The sequence below is a fragment of the Panthera tigris genome, chromosome A3, assembly GCF_018350195.1.
Source record: "Panthera tigris isolate Pti1 chromosome A3, P.tigris_Pti1_mat1.1, whole genome shotgun sequence".
NCBI classification, from domain to species: domain Eukaryota; kingdom Metazoa; phylum Chordata; class Mammalia; order Carnivora; family Felidae; genus Panthera; species Panthera tigris.
The window spans coordinates 100,593,167-100,614,149 of NC_056662.1; the positions used below are offsets into that span (position 1 = coordinate 100,593,167).

The 20,983-nt window shown below is 46.1% G+C and overlaps 1 protein-coding gene across 5 annotated transcripts in view; it reads left to right on the top strand.

The window, feature by feature from the left end:
• Positions 1-20,342, top strand: part of SMYD1 (SET and MYND domain containing 1) — a 41,926-nt gene extending 21,584 nt beyond the window's left edge. For 3 of the 5 annotated variants that reach the window (XM_007082319.3, XM_042981940.1, XM_042981939.1), the window contains exons 4-10: positions 2,292-2,422; positions 4,799-4,837; positions 7,771-7,960; positions 12,762-12,854; positions 14,982-15,145; positions 16,690-16,858; positions 18,157-20,342. In XM_007082319.3, the coding sequence (XP_007082381.1) occupies positions 2,292-2,422; positions 4,799-4,837; positions 7,771-7,960; positions 12,762-12,854; positions 14,982-15,145; positions 16,690-16,858; positions 18,157-18,315 (945 nt within the window). In that variant the 3' untranslated portion in view covers positions 18,316-20,342. The remainder of the gene's footprint in view (positions 1-2,291; positions 2,423-4,798; positions 4,838-7,770; positions 7,961-12,761; positions 12,855-14,981; positions 15,146-16,689; positions 16,859-18,156) is intronic. The other 2 variants (XM_007082320.3, XM_042981941.1) reach the window with 2 other exon arrangements.
• Positions 20,343-20,983: the final 641 nt, after the last annotated feature.

A 20,983-nucleotide genomic window follows, 5' to 3' on the forward strand; every position in this document is an offset into this window, starting at 1 on the left:
CTCCGCTGCTTGCACTCTGTCTCTCACATTGTCTCAAAAATAAATAAACATTAAAAAATATTTTTTAAAAAAGCTGTGGTTTATATATACAATGGAATACTACTTGGCAATGAGAAAGAATGAAATCTGGCCATTTGCAGCAATGTGGATGGAACTGGAGGGTATTATGCTAAGTGAAATAAGTCAGAGAAAGACAGATATCATATGTTTTTACTCATATGTGGAACTTGAGAAACTTAATAGAAGACTATGGGGGAAGGGAAGGGGAAAAATAGTTTTAAACAGAGAGGGAGGTAAACCCATGAGAGACTCTTAAATACAGAAACAAACTGAGGATTGATGGGGCAGTTGAGGAGAGGGTAAAATGGGTGATGGGCACTGAGGAGGGCACTTGTTGGGATGAGCACTGGGTGTTGTATGTAAATGATGAATCATGAGAATCTACCCCCGAAACCAAGAGCACACTGTATACAATGTATGTTAGCTAACTTGACAATAAATTATATTTTTTAAAAATGTAAAAAAAAATACGGGCTTCAGCTGATGGCATAAGGCCCACCTGTACATTATTATGCAGGCTAGTTTGCTTCACTCAGAGTCTACTGATTGATTGATTGATTGATTGATTTTAACTTTTTAATGCTTATTTATTTTTGAGAGAGAGAGAAAGAGAGAGAGAGCTAGCAGGGGAGGGGCAGAGAGAGATGAGACACAGAATCCAAAGCAGGCTCCAGGCTCTGAACTGTCAGCACAGAGTCTGATGTGGGGCTCGAACTCACGAGCTGTGAGATCATGACCTGAGACGAAGTTGGACACTTAACTGACTGAGCCACCCAGGCACCCCTAGTCTACCGATTTAAATGTTATATACAGAATACTGTTTAACTAAATATCTGGGCACTACAGCCCATATTAACCATAAAATTAACCATCATATCTTTCCATATATTTATTTTATGCAATCTTTAAATACAAGATGAAATCATTGCTTTTAGCACTCCAATTTTATAGAATAGGAAGCCTAGGCCTGGAGAGGCTATGTTATCTCCAAAGCCCACATAGTGATAATGGGCTGGTATCCAAGAAAGGACTAGAAGCAGTCTGGCAGGTGATTCTAGATTTTTTACTCTTAGCAGTTATGCTCTATAGCCTTGGGGTGAATGGGTGTCACAGACCGATCCTGGGTATCACTAAAGTGGTCCAGGGACTAGAGTCACAGGACCACATAATCACCAAGGTGCAGAGCTGAAAGAACTCTTAGAGATCATCTAGTCCAACCTACAGATGGGAAAACTGAGGCTCAGGGAAGAAGGAAATTTGCCCGAGGTAACAGCTTGTTAGTGGTACTGACAGGCTTGACTTCATGTATTTGCTGAATGACTGACGACATTGAATGGAGAAAGGGACATTCCTGCAATATCTATGACACATAGCCACGTGAGTGCATGCATGCATATGCATGAGCACAGTGTAGCACATGTTTACATACGTATTTATGCAGACAGCAGATGTTTGTGTGAGTGATTAATGTATTCTAGGTTGTATTTATTCTTATGCATTTTTTCGGAAAAGGTATTTGGAATCTGTTTTTATAAAGAATAAGTGATTTGGGGGGAAAGGAAGTCAATAGAGTGCCACATAAGTAGTAACCAACTTGATTTGTCTTGCATTCAAAGATATATGTTAAGTGTTACACTCAACAGATTTTAAAATTGTGAACAGGAGTAAAAAATATCCATCCACCAGACCCAAAACAATCAAAAAGAGATGTCAATTTTATGAGTAGCTATAGGAGTTGAGGGTGGGTAGGCAAAGGAAGCAGGGGAGGCACACAGCCCTCTGTATCTATGTACACACACACACACACACACACACACACACACACGCGCGCGCATGTGCATGCACACACATACACAGAGTAAGGCAGAGCAGGTCATGGAGAAAAACCAAAATAGATACTGGGGAAAACTCATGTGAGACCCAGAAACAGGAAAAGAGGGAGACTTCTCAGAACTAACGTTTCCATCTTTGGCCTTTTTAGAATACAGCTACCAAAAGCTTCCAAGGTGGCTTTGTTTTTTGGCAAGTACAGTACTCTCCCAGGGTGCTCACCTTGAGGGTCCTTTGGAGTCACCTAGAGAACAAGAAATTAATTGTTTTTTTGCAGACTCTCTAAGCATCTCCAGGATTAGACTGAGTCTTCTATTTTCTTGAACTTTGAACAGCCAAGATGGTGTTCTGTCCTTGGTCTATGTCTGTTAATTGACTCTTTTATCTTTTCCTCTGAGTAGATTAGCTGCAATGGCTTCACACTCAGTGACCAGAGAGGCCTGCAGGCAGTGGGTGTGGGCATCTTCCCCAACCTGGGCTTGGTGAACCATGACTGTTGGCCCAACTGCACCGTTATATTTAACAATGGCAAGTGAGTATGTCTTTAACTGGGGATGGTATCATGGGGATGTGGACCCTATTGTGTTTTCTCTACTTGACCTAAACCAGACTGTGGAACCTGAACTAGCATGGATTTTGACTGGGCAGCAAATAGAAATTTTGTTCTAGGGGCACCTGGCTGGCTCAATTGGATGAGCAAGCGACTCTTGATCTTGGGGTCATTAGTTCAAGCCCCACATTGGGTGTAGAGATAACCAAAAAAAAAGTTAAAAAAAATTAAAAAACATTTCATTCTAGAATAATTGTGGATAAGAGAAAGGTAATGAGAAAGCAAAGAATTCCACATGGGTAATAACTGAGTCTTTGCATGTTTCTTGAGGCTGTCTAGATGTGTTAGGTAATTTATTTATTTTGAGAGGGGGAAAGGGAGAGAGAGAGAGAGAGAGAGAGAGAGAGAGAGAGAGAGAGAGAGAGAATGAATGAATCCCAAGTAGACTCCATGCTGTCAGCACGGATGTGGGGCTCTGTCCCACGAACCATGAAATCATGACCTGAGCTGAAATATAGAGTCAGATGCTTAGCTGACTGAGCCATCCAGGCGCTCCAAACCTCTACTATTTTAAAGCTCAAAGCCTGGGATTATCTATCAGGCAGTCATTGCAGAACAACATCAACTGAGAAGGTGCTTGGCAGAAGCATATATTAGTCAAGGTCCCAGCAGAAATCAGAAGGTACACTCAGTGTTTACCCAAAGATAGTTTAATAACAGGAAAATTTACAGAAGTAGGGGTAAAGTTTAAGAAACTAACAAGGAATGGTGAGGTGTGCAGGGTCTAGCAATAGTATGAAATCCTTACCACCTCCAGACCTGGAGGGGCAGGTGGAGGAAGTACTGTTCCTGCATCTGGTGAGAGCTGTAGCATGGGAGAGTTCCGTTTCTCCACTCCCCACCCAGTGGCTTGGCTGTACTGGTAGAGAAAACTGGCACTGCTGGAACCATGGCCAGGCAGAGAGGGAGCCAGGAGAATTAAATACCCCAGCCTCCCTCTCCTCCCATCTTCTGATCCCCTCCCACTGGCCAAACTCCAACCAGAAGCCAGAGAGCAAAGGACTCTGGGTGATGAGGCTCCCAGAGGTCATCCTCCCTCACCCCCAACTCCCAAGGCACAGATCAGGGGACAGAAGGACAAAGAATGGATCTTGGGATGGGCATAAATGGAGAAGTCAGCAAACAGAATGAGAGCCTGGCTGTCCATGACTCAGGGCTGGGGGAATTTGGAGGATGAGGCCTAAGCAATATTACTTATTTTGCTCTTAGAGATGAGACAAGATTTTATGACGGGTGTAAGTCAACTCTGAGCCATCAACAATGAGCTGCTTTGCCCCCAAACATCCTGGAAACCAGAGACAATGGTTTCTGGTTCTCAGTCAAGAATCAAGCCTAAACCTCAATATAGCAAGGACTCTGATTTCCCTTTTCCTTCCTATTTCTGGAAACAAAGGCCTGCATGACACCAGGCTCTAAGCAAGTGAGAAAGTTACTCAAGACAGAGAAGTTTATTTGGGACCCAGATCATTTTTCCCCGGAATTTGCATTTCCCTTGCTAAGCCTCTTGGGGTCACTGACGTGGCCCTCATAGAATACTCCTCAGAGGGGCTGTTGTCCCAGGTTAGCCTGCTTGGCTGAGGATCAAATTCAGCCATTTATGGGGCTGGTCTTTTGGGACACCACTCCCCTAAGCAGTGATGACCCAGGGCTCCCCTTGTCACTACATGTAACAGCTGTAGGAGCCCAGGAACCCTTTCTTCAGACCAAATCTGATGTCTGCTCTGGCTTCTTTGCATCCACTAATTTTGAGCAGCCATATTTACCTGGCTTCTTGGCTGTTGTGCAAAAGAAGGTGATTTTGCAGTCATAGTCTAGCTGCCTGCCATAGTGGAAAGAACCCAATTCTAACCCAATGGAATTTTACATACTATCTATGTGACCTAACCAACCTCCATTTGCAGTTCACACAGTCCCCAAGATAGACATCAAAGAGGCCACGATGCTCGTGAGTGAGATAACAGCACCCATACAGGGTTTAGCACCTATTATTAAATGCACTGTCTCATGGTAGTCCCATTACCAGGTTGCAGTTGAGGACAGTGAGCCCAGGAAAGGGAAATAACTTGTCCAGAGCTGAGGACCTTTGAACCCAGAACTTCTCATTCTAAATCCAGTGCACTTTCCACTATAGCAGTCTGCTTCTTGTCAAGTGAGCCCCCACTGGAAGGGGCTGGGATAAAGGTGGTGGTGATGGCCAAAGCTTTCATTGCATAAGCTGGAATGCTGTGCTCCCTTGCTAGCTGTACTGGACCAGCCAATGGTAATGATTTCCATTCGGGTGTCTGTTTTGTCTTTCAGTCATGAGGCAGTGAAATCCATGTTTCACACCCAGATGAGGTGGGTCAGTCCTTGCAAGCATCCCTGCCCCTCTGACCCATCTCCCTCACTTGCCTGGTTTGCTGGGGCCGCCCCCTCCCGAGACTCCGAAGCTGCTCTCTGGCTGTAATATCCTTCCACAGCCCAGAGTCTGGTCTTTGCTGAATGCTATATTTTAAATGCATATATATTAATCGTTTTGTTCCTCACCCACCCACTCCCCACCGTGCCTTTGCTTCTTTTCTTTCCTGTCTTTCACTCCTTGCTTCTCTCACTGCCCCAATCCCAAAGCATGCCAGTCCCTTCTAGTCCACATCACCTTAGCAAAACCCACGCTGTCCGTCGAAGTCCTGATATTACTGGATGCTGATATTACTGACGTACTAAAGGGACTGTGTTTATGTATAACCCCCAATTTCTCACCCAGACTGTCTTCTGAAAATAGCACCCATAGCTGCAATCTTTTTGGCAAATATTTATTTACGCTATTTGTTCAATGTTTCTGGCCAACTATGAATTAGTGGTTTACGTAAGATTTTGCTTTGACTTTTCTTAGTGACAAATAAATGGCCCCAGGTGGATCTATTTCTCAGGCTGGGTTTGAAAGTACTTGAAATGCTCTTTAGATTAAGAACAAAACTCTGCATGGGAGTTTGGGCTCTGGGAAGGCAGGGGTAGGAGTGGTTGCTGCATTGGAGTGTGTGTTGTTGGTCTGCATTACATGTGACTTTGGATGATTCCCATCATCCCTTGGGCGTTTGGTCCCACATCTATAGAGCAAAGGTCAAGATGAGCACATCTCTAGGGACCTTCCTAGTTTTAAGTCTCTGGGGCTCTGCACTGCATTTCTAATCTCTTCAAGAAATAAATACGTTAAATAAGTTATAAATACATTAAATACGTTAAATATGTGTGCCTCAATTAGCTGAACTCCAGAATTGCAGGCATTAAAGATGGAAAAGGGAGAATGGACTGATGGTTGCTATTCATCCCCTGACCCTGAATCCCAAGTAAGGTGAAATGGGGCATGCATATTTTCATATTTAAGGGACACTAAGTTCATTTGGTTTTGAAAATTCTCTACATAATTGAGATAATTTGAGATACTCTGAGACCTTGCATGAACTGACTGAGCCGTGATAGGAAGAAAGGCTATTGGGAATCCTCACTCAGTTGGCATTGAATCACTGTTGAGTGGGAATATGTCACAATGGAGCCGTGTGGGGTTGGTGGGGGCAGAATTACTTACCTTACCAGGACCAGATGCCAGAGATCCACACTCAACACTGGCCCAGGAGTTGTTCGCATGGAACGATTTAGAACATTGGCAGAGCTCTGAAGTCAAAGGCTTTGGTGCATTTCTTTCCCTGTGCATGGCAGACCTGGGAGGCAGACTGAGGATACTCTAGGGAGAAGATTATATTGAGGTGAAGTGTGAATGGCACTCGATTTTTCATCTTGACTGTTGCCAAAGTGCTGTGGGACCTCATGGGGGGAGTTCCTTCCCCTCTCTGGGTGGCGGTGCCCTCCCTTGTGAAATGGGGACGTTGATCCCCTGCAGCTGAGACTATTAGGATTCTAAGCTGGGCTGTGAGGAGAATCACACAACTCACCTCTCCCTCTTGCCTTTCACCATGGCAGGAACAGCTGCTGCCAAAAATTGGGGTGGGGAAGAAAAGAAAGGGGTCCCATGGGCACGTGAGCAGGCACTGAGACTTTGCCAGGCTCCCTCTGAATTGTTTGTATATATTATCACATTTATTTGGCATGTCAGGGTACCCTGATTTGGGAGAAGGCTTTTTTACCTTAAGTGGTCACCTAAGATACTTGGACATGCCTGTCACTTCCAGTCAGTGGTTGTTACTCACCTGGTTGTCACCTCAGAGTGTGTGGAAGTGGCTGCCGGTCACATGGTGTCTGACTCAGCCTCTCTGGGAGGTAGCGGAAATAAACACAGACCTGTCTGCAGATGTTCTCCCCAGCCCTCTGTGTCCTGCCACCCACTCTCCGGGTGATGGCTTCCCACTGGGCAGTGAGAAGATCCTGGGGGGACACAAGAGCACAGCTAGGCAGCCAGCTTGCGGGGCTCCCCGGTTGTTCTCTGTAGTTCCTGGCCTTGTGGTGGAGGGTGCATGATTGAGAGCCCCACGAGCTGCTCTGCTTGTTTGGCTTAGCTGGATGTCAGCTCTGCAGTGAGTGGGCTTTTGTCCTCAGCACCTTCTGTATCTGTTACCTGGTAAGGTGGTAGTGCTGTAGGTAATGACAGGGTCAGGTCTAGGCTGGAAGGGGATTGAAATGCCATCTGCTGTTGCTACCTACCTTCAACCAAAACCCGCGTCCCCCGATAAATACAAAATGAACAATGCAGCAGGCTAACAGAGCCAGCCTTTGTTTATTCGTCATCAGCGATCTCCAGGCCTGTCTCTTTCCATAACGTAGACCAGAACCAGTGGACTGAGGGGTAGGTGTGGGAGGGCTTAATGTTGAACCCAGAACGGGCCACAATTGTGGGTAACTGAATGTACGTACTTTCAAAAGAGTAGTCTCTAAACTAAGCAGAGGCAACTGTTGAGTCTTCTCCTATTTGGAATGTTTACCTTATTATTTCTCCCTTCCTTTGTTGCAGGCAGCCAGTAGCTAAATGTACAGGGATAATTGCAGGCGGGGAAGCTACGTATGGCTTTGTGACCATGCCCAGCCCTCTCCTGGGAATACATTTAATTGGATTTCAGAGCAATTAACTGAATGGAGCAGATTTGATTGTTATAATGTGTAGAGCAGAATTATCCAGAAAATTGTCCTTTGGGTCCTTTGGGGGGGGGGGTGGGATTGGGAGTTTTCTTGGAGTGCTAGTGGGAGTTGTCTTTAAGACTCAACTCCCTGAGACCTTGGAGAGCAGAGACCCCACTCTGAGAGCCCTGGATTTGATTTACTCTTTCCTCTACCTTGTCCAGAATTGAGCTCCGGGCCCTGGGCAAGATCTCAGAAGGAGAGGAGCTGACTGTATCCTATATCGACTTCCTTAACGTCAGTGAGGAGCGCAAGAGGCAGCTGAAGAAGCAGTACTACTTTGACTGCACGTGTGAGCACTGCCAAAAAAAGCTGAAGGATGACCTCTTTCTGGGGGTGAAAGATGACCCGAAGGTACTTGTAGTCCTGCTCCTGGGGTGTCTGCGACCGTCTTCTCTGGGAGCCAGCAAGGGTGGATTTCACAGCTCATCCGTGCAGAGAACCAGCCTGTGACTATTAGAAAGGTGCTGTGGGGTGGTGGACAGGGCATAGAGGAAAGGTCCCAGCTAGCGTCCTGGGGCCACCGCTTGCCAGGTGTTTGCGTTGGTGAAGTTGCTCAGTGTTCTCATCTGTAAAATAGGAATGATGGCACCCACCAGAAGGGGTTGCTGTGGGGACTGAACAAAGTGATAAATGTAAAGGGAGTGGCATACAGAGTGGACACTGAGTAAATTTTAGTTCTTCTCTGTGCCCTTTTGCTGGTTAAGTAATGCTGAGAGTTTCATATATTGAGACCAGATGGGCAAAGAGATTATTTGCCTGGTTATCACAAAGATATTCCTAGTCCCATGGAAATGGGCAATGTAGGGATTGGGTAATGTGCTTAAATCCTGAATAGCTTGCTGTCTGGTTGCTGGTGAGACCACCAAGCAGCTAAAGGATTCCTGAGGGGGATTTCAGGAGCTTGGCTGAGCTGGGAGGGAGCCTAGCAATGGTATAAACAAAAGGCTAAAACTGGACTCCTCTTGTTCCATTTTCCCCCATGGAAAAGTGCACAGGTGGAGGGTCAGGTGGGGGTCTTCTCCCTGCTGAGGGGCTCAGCCAAAGGGGTTCAGCAGTTTTATGGACCTGAGATGGGGAGAGGGTGGAAGAAGCTGTGGGGGAAGGGCTATGAGTAGAAAAGTACTGGGTACCAAGTTGGAGTGGGGGAGAGAATCTTCAAGGTTCCCTCCTCCTCCTCTGGAAGGAGGCCTCCAGAGGTCAAGACCTCAGATAAAGAGACCTAGGAATGAAGGCTCCTGGCTAGGAATACAACCACGCAATATGTGGCTCTTGGTTCTCCTCTGTTTACTTGAGATACGCTGCTACCAGCTGGTGACGATACGCCCACATCTTCCAGTGTGGAATTGCAGAGTTGGCGTCTCTCTTGATATAAAAGATTGATGATTTCTGCTTGAACCTACCTGGATTCAAAGCAAAAGCTTTCTATTGTTTTTATGTAAAATTTGGTTTCTCTATGAAAAAAAATAAACAAAATAAAAGTAACCCAAACCAAAATTAGTCAACCAAAAAAATTCATTAGAAAAAAATTGAGTTTAACTTATTTTTATTTTTTTAAATGCTTATTTATTTTGAGAGAGAGAGAGAGAGCAGGGGAGAGGCAGAGAGAAAGGGAGAGAGAGAATCCCAAGCAGGCTCTGCACTGTCAGCGAGTGTAGGGCTCGATCTCACGAGTCATGAGATCATGACCTGAGCCAAAATCAAGAGTTGGACGCTTAAGCAACTGAGCCACCCGAGTGCCCCAAATATTGAGTATAATTTTTTAAAAAGCAATGCATCCTAAGGCAAATTCAAGGCCATTATAATGTAGTAGAGAGAATACGGGAAAATGAGCCAGGAGGCCAGTGTTAAGAGTTCGGGCTATGACACTGAATATTTCTGAGTGTGGGCAAGCATCTTCCTTTTGAGCCAGTGTCCTCATCTGTAAAAAGGGAGTTGCACTGTTAGCAGTTTTTTCAAGCTTATCCTATCTATGTGGTTGTCAAAGCTGCTTTTCTTTAAATGCGTTTATAATGTGTTATCTCAGCCTGATAAGCCCTATCCAGTAATCCAGGCTTTGTGACTCCTCCTCAAACTTTTGACTGGCATCAGAATCCCTCCTGACTCCTTAATATATGGATGTGTTAACTCGTTAATATATGTGTGTATGTTAACCTGGATAAAAGTCAAAACCAAATATTTACAAAATGCGCAAAATAACACCAAAATGTTTAACATTCCCCTCAACTATAGCTTTGGGCCCTCCTTGTTTGGATTGCTTAGGTTTTTCTTTTTCTGTCTCCTCAGTTCTCACCCTTGGTTTTCACGATAGGAATATGCCAGTTTTTCAACGTTGGGGAACCAGTATCCCTCTTTCCCTCTTCTCTTCTACTTCTGGCTCCTCCCTCTCCAGTGGGTCCTTCCCTTCTGATGATTCCTCCCCATCTGCTGACTTCTCCCCTTCCTCCTAGTCTTCCTCCTCCTCTTCCTCTGGCTCCTCTTCCACTGACGTTTCCCTCTGCTCCAGCTCCTTACTCTTGTCCTCCTGGTTTTCTATTTATTTTGTATTTCTGGGGCGGAGAGTCTCTCTCTGCAGGGTTCCTAAAATCCTATCTGCAGATCATGCGTTCCTGCCTTTACTCTGAAAAGTGGAGCCAAATGGAACAGCCCTATTTCCTTTCTCAGAATAGCTTTATCACATGTTGCACATGCAATTAACAACCTACTAGCCAGGTTGTTTTGAGAATCTTGGCAGCTGCCTCCTTGAGCAAATTTGATTCACTTCCCAAGCTTGAAGTAACACTCTTCCTTACAACATCGAATTGAACAAGAATTTTATTAATACCTGACCACTTGGTATTCGCCAGCTCTACCCTGATTTCTCCAGAAGATTCCCTACGAATTTTGAGTTTTAAAGATGATGGAACTTACTATAGATTAGAGATTAGTGCTCATAAACTAGAAGTGCTTCAATGAGCCATTATTTGAGCAACAAGCTATGGATGAAAGGAAAAATCTAGGTTTGACAGATTGGTGGTACACCTCTGGACTACCAGTTATAGAACTCTGCCCAACCAGATGAGATATAGACCCCCTCTTATTTATGTGCTTGATTCAAATGAGTTTAGGAAAGCAGACATGCACTTAAATGACCTGTCTGGAACCAAGACACGATCCGAGTTAACAGAAGGTGAAGAAGTACTCTGGGGCTAGAGGGTAGCCAGATACCAGAAATCTGAGCCACATCAAAGATCAAGACAAAGGTTGGGTCAGGAGTGAGGCCTGTGAGCAGAAATCACAGCACTGGTGGATGCAACACTTGTTGGCGTCAGGCCACGCAAGACCCCAGAGATGCAGAAGGATTCCAGGGAGGCCAGATGCAGAAGGAAATGAGGGTAGTCAAAACCGTAGTGTTAGTTAACTAACACTTTAGTTAGTTAAGAACTCTGCGGAAGCCGAAGTGCAGTGCATAGAAGAATAAATACAAAGGCCATTCCTTAGAATATCCTGACCCTGAAGCAAGCTGTCCTGGCCAGGGCCTCTCATACTGCAAGGTGGATACTCAGCATAGAACTGGCTCAGGACAGCTGGGAGACCAAGGGAAGATCCTGATCTCCATCTATTAAGGGACTGTGTTTTTATGGGAACAGATGCCCATCCTCTTGTTACTTTTTGGTGGTTTGGTGAAGGTGATGATTTCACAAAACAACGTAAGCAGCAAATCGAAATGGAGCCATTGGACCCAATTCCTTACAGTGAAAAAATTGGAAAACTGGTTGAATAAATTATTCTGGCTTTATATAGTGGAAAAGTCTATAATTATTAAGCGTGGTGCTGTATTTTTATATTGACAAGGGAAAATATCCATAACGTACTGAGTGAAAGAAACAGACTATAGATGGAAATCTGATACTATTCCAATTAGAAGAAATATTTGGTGCTGTTGGCATATACACACACGCATATGCACATGTACAGGCAGTTCAGCCAGGACATACTGCTAAGGCCGTATAAACGTATGGCTGCTTATGGTCAGTGTCAGCTGGTCAGTGATTGGTCAGTGCCTTTCCTGTACCAGTTGTTAAATATTTTAAATATTATTCCTGTATATATGCATTGGAAAGTGTTCCTCAAAATGCTATGGTCATCTTTGGGTGGATTCCAAGGATTTCTGTTTTTTCTCCATGCTTTTTTCACGTGTTTTAGTTTAGTTTTTTTTTTTTTTTACAACTTCTACATGTCATTTTTATGGTCGGAATAAATAACAAAGTTTTTTTCATTTTGGAAACAAGTTTTATCAGATTTGTGTAGGCAAAAAAAAAAAAAAAGAAAGAAAAAGAAAAAAATTCTTATTTTTGTATTCCGGAAAAGAGTTTCTGATATGGATGAGCCCAGCAAGTAAACTTTTTCTTTGGACACTGAGAAGGTTGGCACTTCTTATTCAAAATTATGATGCCCTCATGGGCTTTCAATTATGGTGCCTCCTTGCCTGAAATATCAAAGCTTGTTTTTTGAAAAATAAGATCACTGGACCATGTAGGCAAATGCAGGAAACCTGATGAGTCTAGATTTCACAGAGACAGCTGACAGATTCTCTAATGATATAATTTGGTCAAGACAAAGAAATATGAACTGGGTGCAAAGATACTTTGGAAGGGTTTGAATGCCCACAACCACAAGTCCCTTCTATAATGAGCTCAATGGCAAACTGGAGCACGGTTTTTTGGTTAAGCCGTAAGTTTCTGTCCTCAGTCCTGTGCCAGTCAGTATTTAAATCCATGACTTGTGCGAAGACTAAAATGTGAGGCCATTACCTGTAGAACACGTGGTTGACTTGAAGTAAAGACAAATAATGGAAGATATTTTGGGTGATAGAATGAGAATGTCAGATTCTGCACTGGGGTTCCAAAACCCAGGCATGAGCACCAGGTGGGGAACAATTGGCTGGCAGCAAGGTGCTGGGGCTTGGTCAGTAGAAAGTGCATGTGAGTCAGAAACATGATGAGGGAGCTGGAAAAGCTATAGGGATCTTGAGCAGCATTTATGGAAATGAAGCGTTCAGAATGAGGAAAGCGTTAATCTTGTCCTACATTGAATGTCAAAGATGGCAGCTATTCAAAGATGCAATGGGTTGCTTCGTGAGGGGGTCTCTAACTCAATGTTCCTTTTTTCCCAGCCCTCTCAGGAAGCGGTAAAGGAAATGATACAGTTGTCCAAGGATACACTGGAAAAAATTGACAAGGCTCGCTCTGAGGGTTTGTACCATGAGGTAAGAATTCATTTTTATAGGGATGGGGTGGGGAAGAGGGCAGAAAGATTCTCTAGTATGGGAGGGACATGGGGAGGGGTGGAGATGAGGAGGCTACCCAGCAGGTTGTTTTTCTGGAGGATAGCCCTTGGTTTGGACCATGACTCTTCTTGCCCTTAAGCCTTTAGCATCTCTTGGGGATATGTTCTCAGTGATTGCCCAACCGGCTGAAACTGGGTCTGAGGAGAGCACAGGCAGCCTGGCAAATGTCCCTGGGGGGTCTGTGATGTCTCAGGTTGGCATCAGAGGTGGAGAAATGGAAATGGCAGTGGGTTGCCTGCTTTTTCCTAACTGAATGCATGTCCTGGCTACAGTTTCCAGTCTCTACCAACTGAGCATTCAGCCCTGGCTCTCGAAGCAGCAGGAATTGTCAACTGGATGTACACTAGAATCGTGGAAAACTCCTGATGCTCAGGCTCCGACCCAGGGCATTTTCACCCAAATCTCTTGGGGGTAAAACCCAGATGTCAGGATTTTTAAAACTCTCAAGTGATTCCAATGTGCACCCAAAATGGAGACCCACTGCCACACACTGACCTGCAGAGTACTTGCATCAGATTTACCTGGGCAGCTTGTTGGAAATGCAGATTCCCGTGTCTCGCCCCCTAAGATATGATTCGTCAAATCTGCAACAGAACACAGCGACTGTGAATCAGTGTTTTTCCCCCAGGCTCTTTCAACAACCCAGGCATGTAGCTGGGTTTGGAAGCCACCAAGGCATGGCAGTGAGAGATGAATTTGTTTTCATTTCCACCTGCTTCTCCTTTATTTTCATCCTCTTCATTTACTCATTCATTGCACATTTGTGAGCCCTTACTGGTGGGGTGACCAATGCGAGACATGCTCCTTGTCTCCCAGGAGTTCTCATAGGTGGGGAGACAGGCACGCCAGCAGGGTGTTACTATACAATGTGGAAAACCTATGTCAGAGGCACGACGTAGGAGCTGAAGCAATCAGGAGGGCTCCACTGGTTCCATTCTTCTGACTTCTCATTTCTCCCCTTCCATTCAAACCTAACAGGACCAGGTGTAGACCTGGACACTGGCCCCGTGGGGTTAAGAGGATTGTCTTCAGGATGGATTGATGGTCAGTCCACAGTTGGTCACACCCCCACCCATGGGACTCTGGGAGAGTCTCAGAGCAAAATTAGTTTCCGCTCATTTGAAATGGAAGGAATCGTGTGACATTTCTCCCATGAAAGCGGCAAGCGAGGGGGGAACGATGAACAACTAAAATCTGGAGACCGTCTGACTTTGTAGGGTGCAACCCAAGCCCATGTGGACACAGGAATCAGTGAGGAAAACCTGACTCCAAGCTCACTGGGGTCAGGCCCATCTTATTCCTTACCAGAACCAAGGTGACATCCTCCTGGTGGGTCTCCCAGCCTCCTGGGAGCCTCCCTTTCTGCCAGCTCATCTTGTATGCTTCCATCGGGGAATGATTGTCCAAACTCTCTGTGCATAAGGAGCACCTAGGAGCTTATATACCCTACAGTTGCCAGGGTCCGTCCCCCAGATATTTGCTTTCAATTGGTCTGGGGTAGGGTCCAGACACTGCTGTTTTTAAAAATGTCTCCAGGTAATTCCAGAGCCCAACCAGGGTGGAGAGTCACAGGATTGGTGGTTCAGATAAAGCCCGGCTGCTTAGTTTGAATTCTTGCTCCATGTTTTACCACCTGCGTGACTTCGGCAAAGCACTTAACCCTTTCTGTGCTTCAGTTTCCTCATCTGGTAAAACGGGAATGTTAGTAGTACCTATCTCATTGCATTATTGTAAGAGTCAGTCAATCAATCAATCAGTCAATCTCTCTCTCTCTCCCTTTCATAACTCTCTGCTACCTACTGATTATGAAAACTCATTTTTGTCATATGTCAGCCATATCTCCCACTGTCACCCTTTCCATCCCTGCATCATAGCCAAATAGGGCCATTTTGCTATTCAGATCACAGACTGGTGCTCCTGTACCTCTGTCAGCCATTTCCTCGGCCTTAAAAGAATGAATGTCTAGTGTCATCGTGGTGCCCCCATATGTGAGCTAAGTGCATGCTGCGGTGCCGTGGTCATGGACAGGTCCTGTGTCTCCTCCAGGTTGTGAAATTGTGCCGGGAGTGCCTGCAGAAGCAGGAGCCGGTGTTTGCCGACACCAACCTCTACACGCTGCGGATGCTGAGCACTGTTTCGGAGGTCCTCTCCTACCTCCAGGCCTTTGAGGAGGCCTCGCACTACGCCAGGAGGATGGTGGATGGCTATATGTAGGTAACAATGCTGGGTCTCAGAAAGTCTCCTGGAAAAGTGTCTATTCCAGGGATGGCAAAGATGGCACCCATATTGCTGTCTCTCCCTCCTGCACCCACGGGAGGCATCAGTAATCGATCATGGTCCTCTTTATCTTTAAGTTTATTTATCTTATTTTGAGAGAGAGAGAGAGAGAGAGAGAGAGAGAGAGAGAGAGAGAAAGCATGTGTGTTCGCATGAATTGGGGAGGGGCAGAGAGAGAGAGGGAGAGAGGGAGAGAGAATCCCAAGCAGGCTCTGCACTGTCAGCGCAGAGCTTGATGCGGGGCTCGAACTTACTAACTGTGAGATTATGACCTGAACCGAGATCAACAGTTGGCTGCTTAACTGACTGAGCCACCCAGGTGGCCCAGTCCTTTTTATCTTTACAACTGAGTCTTTTTACCATGGTGCTCTGAGTGGTACCGACCGAATGATCAGAGTTAGTACCTGAGATGATACCTATGGGTCATCCCTGGTCTTTCCCAAATCCTCTAGCACATTTACCACTTGGGTGGCCCCTTCTGCGTTTGGTTTTCTTAAGGCTAAGTTCAGCTTGCTTTTAAGTGCTTCGAAAGGATTTCCCCCTGGCAGTCAGCACAGGCAACCCTGTGACCTTGCTTTTATTAAAAAAAAAGAAAAAGGTGTTAGCCATCCTTGCTTATATATTAGAAAATGCAGGGGCGCCTGGGTGGCTCAGTCGGTTGGGCGTCCGACTTCAGCTCAGGTCACGATCTTGCAGCCCGTGAGTTTGAGCCCCGCGTCGGGCTCTGGGCTGATGGCTCAGAGCCTGGAGCCTGCTTCTGATTCTGTGTCTCCCTCTCTCTCTGCCCCTCCTCCGTTCATGCTCTGTCTCTCTCTGTCTCAAAAATAAATAAACGTTAAAAAAAATTTTTTTAAATAAAAAAGAAAAATAAAAAAAAAGAAAATGCACAGTTCCTGCCTTCCCTCTGCCAATGTCTTTCTCTTGCCTTCCATGTCCATGTTGGCATGTGAATTTGTATCTTTGACCAAATGAGTATGTTGGCACAAGAAGGTACATTTTTTTTGGAGAGAATGTTCCTCATAAACAAAAGCCAGGAAGACTGAACAATATGCTAAAAGGAAGCTCTGTTAGGACCGTGCCAAGGAGGTGAGAATACAGTTCTGTCCCAGAAAGGACATTCAAGTTATTTTTATTCCCCTGAATGTCTACTTTGCAGGGAGAAGGCTGGGGTGCTCCTGAGAGCTCCCAGCCTCCTGTCCTCTAGCTCAGAGTCCAATCCTGACCCCATTTCCCCATGAGGACTTGCCTTGGTGGCCCAGGTCAGAGTCTCAGCTCTCACAGCCTCACCATTCGGTGTTTTTGGTCACTGCCCACCGTCTCTGTGGCTCAGGCCCTGCCCAATGGGCTGTAGATGCCTCATGGTGCTGATGGGAGAGCAGATGGACTGAATCAGAGGGTACAAGGTGAGCTGTCAAATACCGTGCACCTCTCAGGAAGGTTGGGATGATTTGTACAATTATTTGCTATGCCCCCACAGGAAGCTCTACCACCCCAACAATGCCCAGCTGGGCATGGCCGTGATGCGGGCAGGGCTGACCAACTGGCATGCTGGGAACATTGAGGTGGGGCACGGGATGATCTGCAAAGCCTATGCCATTCTCCTGGTGACACATGGACCCTCCCACCCAATCACCAAGGACTTAGAGGCAAGTAGCATCTCAGAGATGGGCGTCCTTGTCTGGTCTGAGCTCTCTAAGGATGGGAGCTGCAGACCCCAGAGTTCTGGACTCTGCATTTGGGGAGTCCATAGATTGCAGAAGGGAATTCAGAACTGCTTTAGTTCACCATCCCCCTTATTTTACATCTGAGCAAACTGAGGCCCCAGAAAGGGGATTAACCTGTCTCTGGTCACGTAGTGAGTGGATGGCAAAGCTGAGGTTTGAACCCTGAGATGCTCCAATCGTGGACTGGGAAAGCCTAACCAGCAGTATGCGTGCAGCCAGGTACATTAGAATTTGTGCCGCATAGAGCAGAGCTGGGGAGCATAGGCCCTGGAATCAGGCTGCTGAGACTGAACTCCAGCTTTACCACTTTCTAGCTGTGTGAGTGCAAACGTGGAATGTGTGGGCCCCAGTCTCCTCATCAGTAAAATGGAGAAAAGGGATAGGGTTGTGATAAGGGTTCAGTGAGTTAATGTGTAAAAAGCACTCAGAACAGTGCCTAGCAAATGGCCTGGTTTTAATAGCTGGGGTTTCCTTTGTGTTTGGAAGAGCTGGTTTATTTGAGGGTGACAGGGTTCAAAGGACGGTCCTCATTCAGTATGGTACAGGGAAAGAGGACAGACTTCAGTGTCATAAAATGTCTGAGAATACTAACTTTATGTATAGTATATTAAGTTTGCCAAAGGCTCTGCCTTCTTCACTGCTGTATCCTTAGTGCCTCAATGATGCCTGGCCCTTGGTAAATGTTTCTTGCATGGAAATATGGGAGCATAGGGGCTTTTCTATGCATCACATACTGTAATCTTCTTGGTCCATTATGACGTATGAAGGAATCTCACCCACTTTATGTGTGAGGAAACTGAGGTCTGAAAGGAGGTGTCATTTGCCTAAGGTCCCACAGTGTTAGTTGGGACCTATGTGCAAGATCCAGGGTTCAAACCCAATCCCCACTTGTCAGTTCCTGTGAACAAGCATTCTCTGCTGTGAACAATCCCTCAAGCTACTTTCTCAGGGGTCTGCCTCCCTCTCCCTAGCAAACCGAGCCCACTCCCAGGACTTTAAGCCCCCAGAGGATGTGTGTGTGTGTGTGTGTGTGTGTGTGTGTGTGTGTGTGTGTGTGAGTGTGTATATCTGTGTGTCCTCTGAGTGGGAACAGCTGAATCTCAGTGTCTGGGAGTCATTTACCCCATTGTCTGCCCTTTCCAAAAGGGCGAAGGTAGGTCAGAGGCCAATACGTCCTGGTGACCTGTCATCACCGTTTATCGTGTATTTATGTCCCACAGGCCATGCGGATGCAGACGGAGATGGAGCTGCGCATGTTCCGCCAGAACGAGTTCATGTACCACAAGATGCGTGAGGCCGCCCTGAACAACCAGCCCATGCAGGTCATGGCAGAGCCCAGCAATGAGCCAGCCCCGGCTCTGTTCCATAAGAAGCAATGAGGACCGGTCTGGTGGGGGAGGGGCACCATGGCTGGGGACCCGGGGAGACGTTCTGGAGGTGGTAGGTTTCTGGGAAGACCCTTGATGAGGAAGTCGGGGTCATGTTCACGCTTGTTGCTGTGGGAGTATACTGCTCTATGTTCCTAAGTTCATTTTGGTCCATTTACACTCAGTTCGATTCAGTTGAACTCTACCCCAGCCCAGCCTAGCCTAGCCCAATTTATCCTGTAAATATTTATTGGGTGGTAGACCCAAGGGATAAAGAGGCTTCAAATGTAGCTGGGCAACCAAAATGTAAACAATTAAAGCACAGTCTAATAATAAATGCAATGGTAAACTATATGGGGGGGGTGCAGTGGAGGGCATGTGGCTGGTGTGCGTGTGTGTGTGTGTGTGCATGCGTGTGTGCGTGTGTGTGCGCACACGCATTTGGAGGAGTGTCATGGAGGAGATGATATTTGAGCTAAGAGGGTGGCAGGTGCAAAGAGTCTCAGGTGACTGCTGACCCACCTGTGCAGGTATCTCAGGGACTGCTGGTCTTACTCATGGTCTGGAATACTCAGGTTTTGTCCGACTAGGATGGATGATGTCTAGTTTCCTCAGATTAGTGTGGGATTATAAAGAAGGGGTGATGTTTGGGCCATTTGAGTTCTACTCAGAGAACCAAAACCTCTTAGTAAATATGAGAATGAGATGAATGTGCAGAAATAGGTGGGGCTTTGCCCAAACCACTCAAGGCCTCAGTTTAAAGTCTGGATTCCAAGTATTATTCTGAAACTATTTCTAAAACACACAGAGGGAGTGTCTCCCCCCACCCATCCTCACTGTCAAGCCTTGATTCCCTGTGATGTGGGTGCTACTTGAACAATATCTGAGATTTTATTGGCCACTGGTCAACCAGGACTGAAGTCTTAGCAGGGTGAAGCTGAAGGAGAAACTTGGAAGTACACATACCTGATGGTCATGGGTTCAGCAGAATTGGTTTGGGGAGGTTTTATTTGGTTACATGTGCCTGGATAGTCTTTACTGGCTTAGGCGTCATCATAGGTCCCGAGCAAATTTCTATTCCTGGTAAGGAATAATTATGATTTCTCTGCTTAATTTCTCTCACTGCCCATCCCCCGAGGCCTCTGCAAGTCTCACCAGGGGGGAAGTCTAATCCAGACTCTGAATGCCTAGGTTAGGATCTCCTTGGGGACGTGACTGACTTGTTATCATTTCCTGGGAGGTTGCTGTGGTTTCCACCCAAGAGTTAGGGTCTTGGGATCGGCCAAATCTAGTTGTCCCATTACCTTCTGGGGTCCTAAACTTCTCACCAATGTTTTGGGGGAATCCTGGAGCAAAGCTATCCATTTGGGGAGTGTCACCAACTCTTCTATACCACCTGGGGCCACCCTTGACCCCAGAGCTCTAACCATCTGGAAGCAGTGCCACCAGGCCCCATATTTGTCATCTCTGCCTAAAGTGTTGGTTCCTCCATTCCTCTTTTTCATCCTCAAAACCACCCACTGCCTCCCTCTTAGCCTTTCCAGTGGCTCTGCAAATATGCCAAAAAACTGTCCAAAAGCTCTGTGAATGTGCTACGTCTTTGCACAATATTCATGTCTGGCATTTGGCTCTTCTTCAAGGATACCCCCTTCTCTAGAAGCTTTCACAGGAAGATTGGCCATTCTTCCAAGCCTTCATACCAACAGACCTACAGATGGCACCAGCATTCTTCCAGGGGCCCAACTGCACATTGAAATAATCGCTTTTCTGCCTCCTATAAAACCTGCCCCCCACCCACTACCCTTCTCTGTCACTGTCGTCTGCCATTCCGCCGGTCATGCTCCCATGTTCATGGTCTTATTTTCCACCCCCTCTGCCTCAAATTTGGTGTCTTCAATGTCCTCTCACAAAAATCATCTAATCCTCTTGCTTCACAGATTCTTTATTTACTCAATTACAGATATCTTTCCAGTTTTTCCATTAGCACCCTCTCCTGACCATAGTTTCTCCATTTTTATTTTATTTTATTTTATTTTTAAGTAAACTCTATATGCAGTGTGGGGCTTGAACTCACAACTCTGAGCTCAAGAGTCACATGCTCTACTGACTGAGCCAGCCAGGCGCCTCAATTTCTCCATTTTTGATGTTTAACTTTCTGGTCATTGCTTCCTACCTTTTCACCTCTCTTTTTTCTCCACCCCAGATTACTATATGACATGTATACTGGAGTGTTTCACCCTGCTACTTTCTTTGCTTCCTTCCAAATAAGCTTCTGCCCGTTGTCCCTTTCTGCCTGGCAGAGTCTCAACCCTGGATTAATTTGGCTGTCTTGTTTTCTGTCTGCTGCTCCTGGAGATGCTAAGAACAGTCAGGGAGAACAGTGGCTCTCTGAAAACATACACTTCTACAGACTCCTTGCCAACCTCAGCTGGCCTTTGGGCGCAGCCCAGAAGTCTTTCATGTGCCCTTCATTGGCTGTCTCTCCCTTTTGCCCAGTAGCTATTTGAGGCCTTCGCTCCTGTCCTCGAGTCCTCTGCTTTCAGCAGAACCTCATCTCCTGCTTCATGGAGAAACAGAGGCCAGAAGATGGGACTCCCTCAATCCTCTTCCCACATTCATGCACGTCTTGTCTGTGCTTGACCTTCTTTTCCTCCTTCTCACACTCGTGGAACGGGAGCCC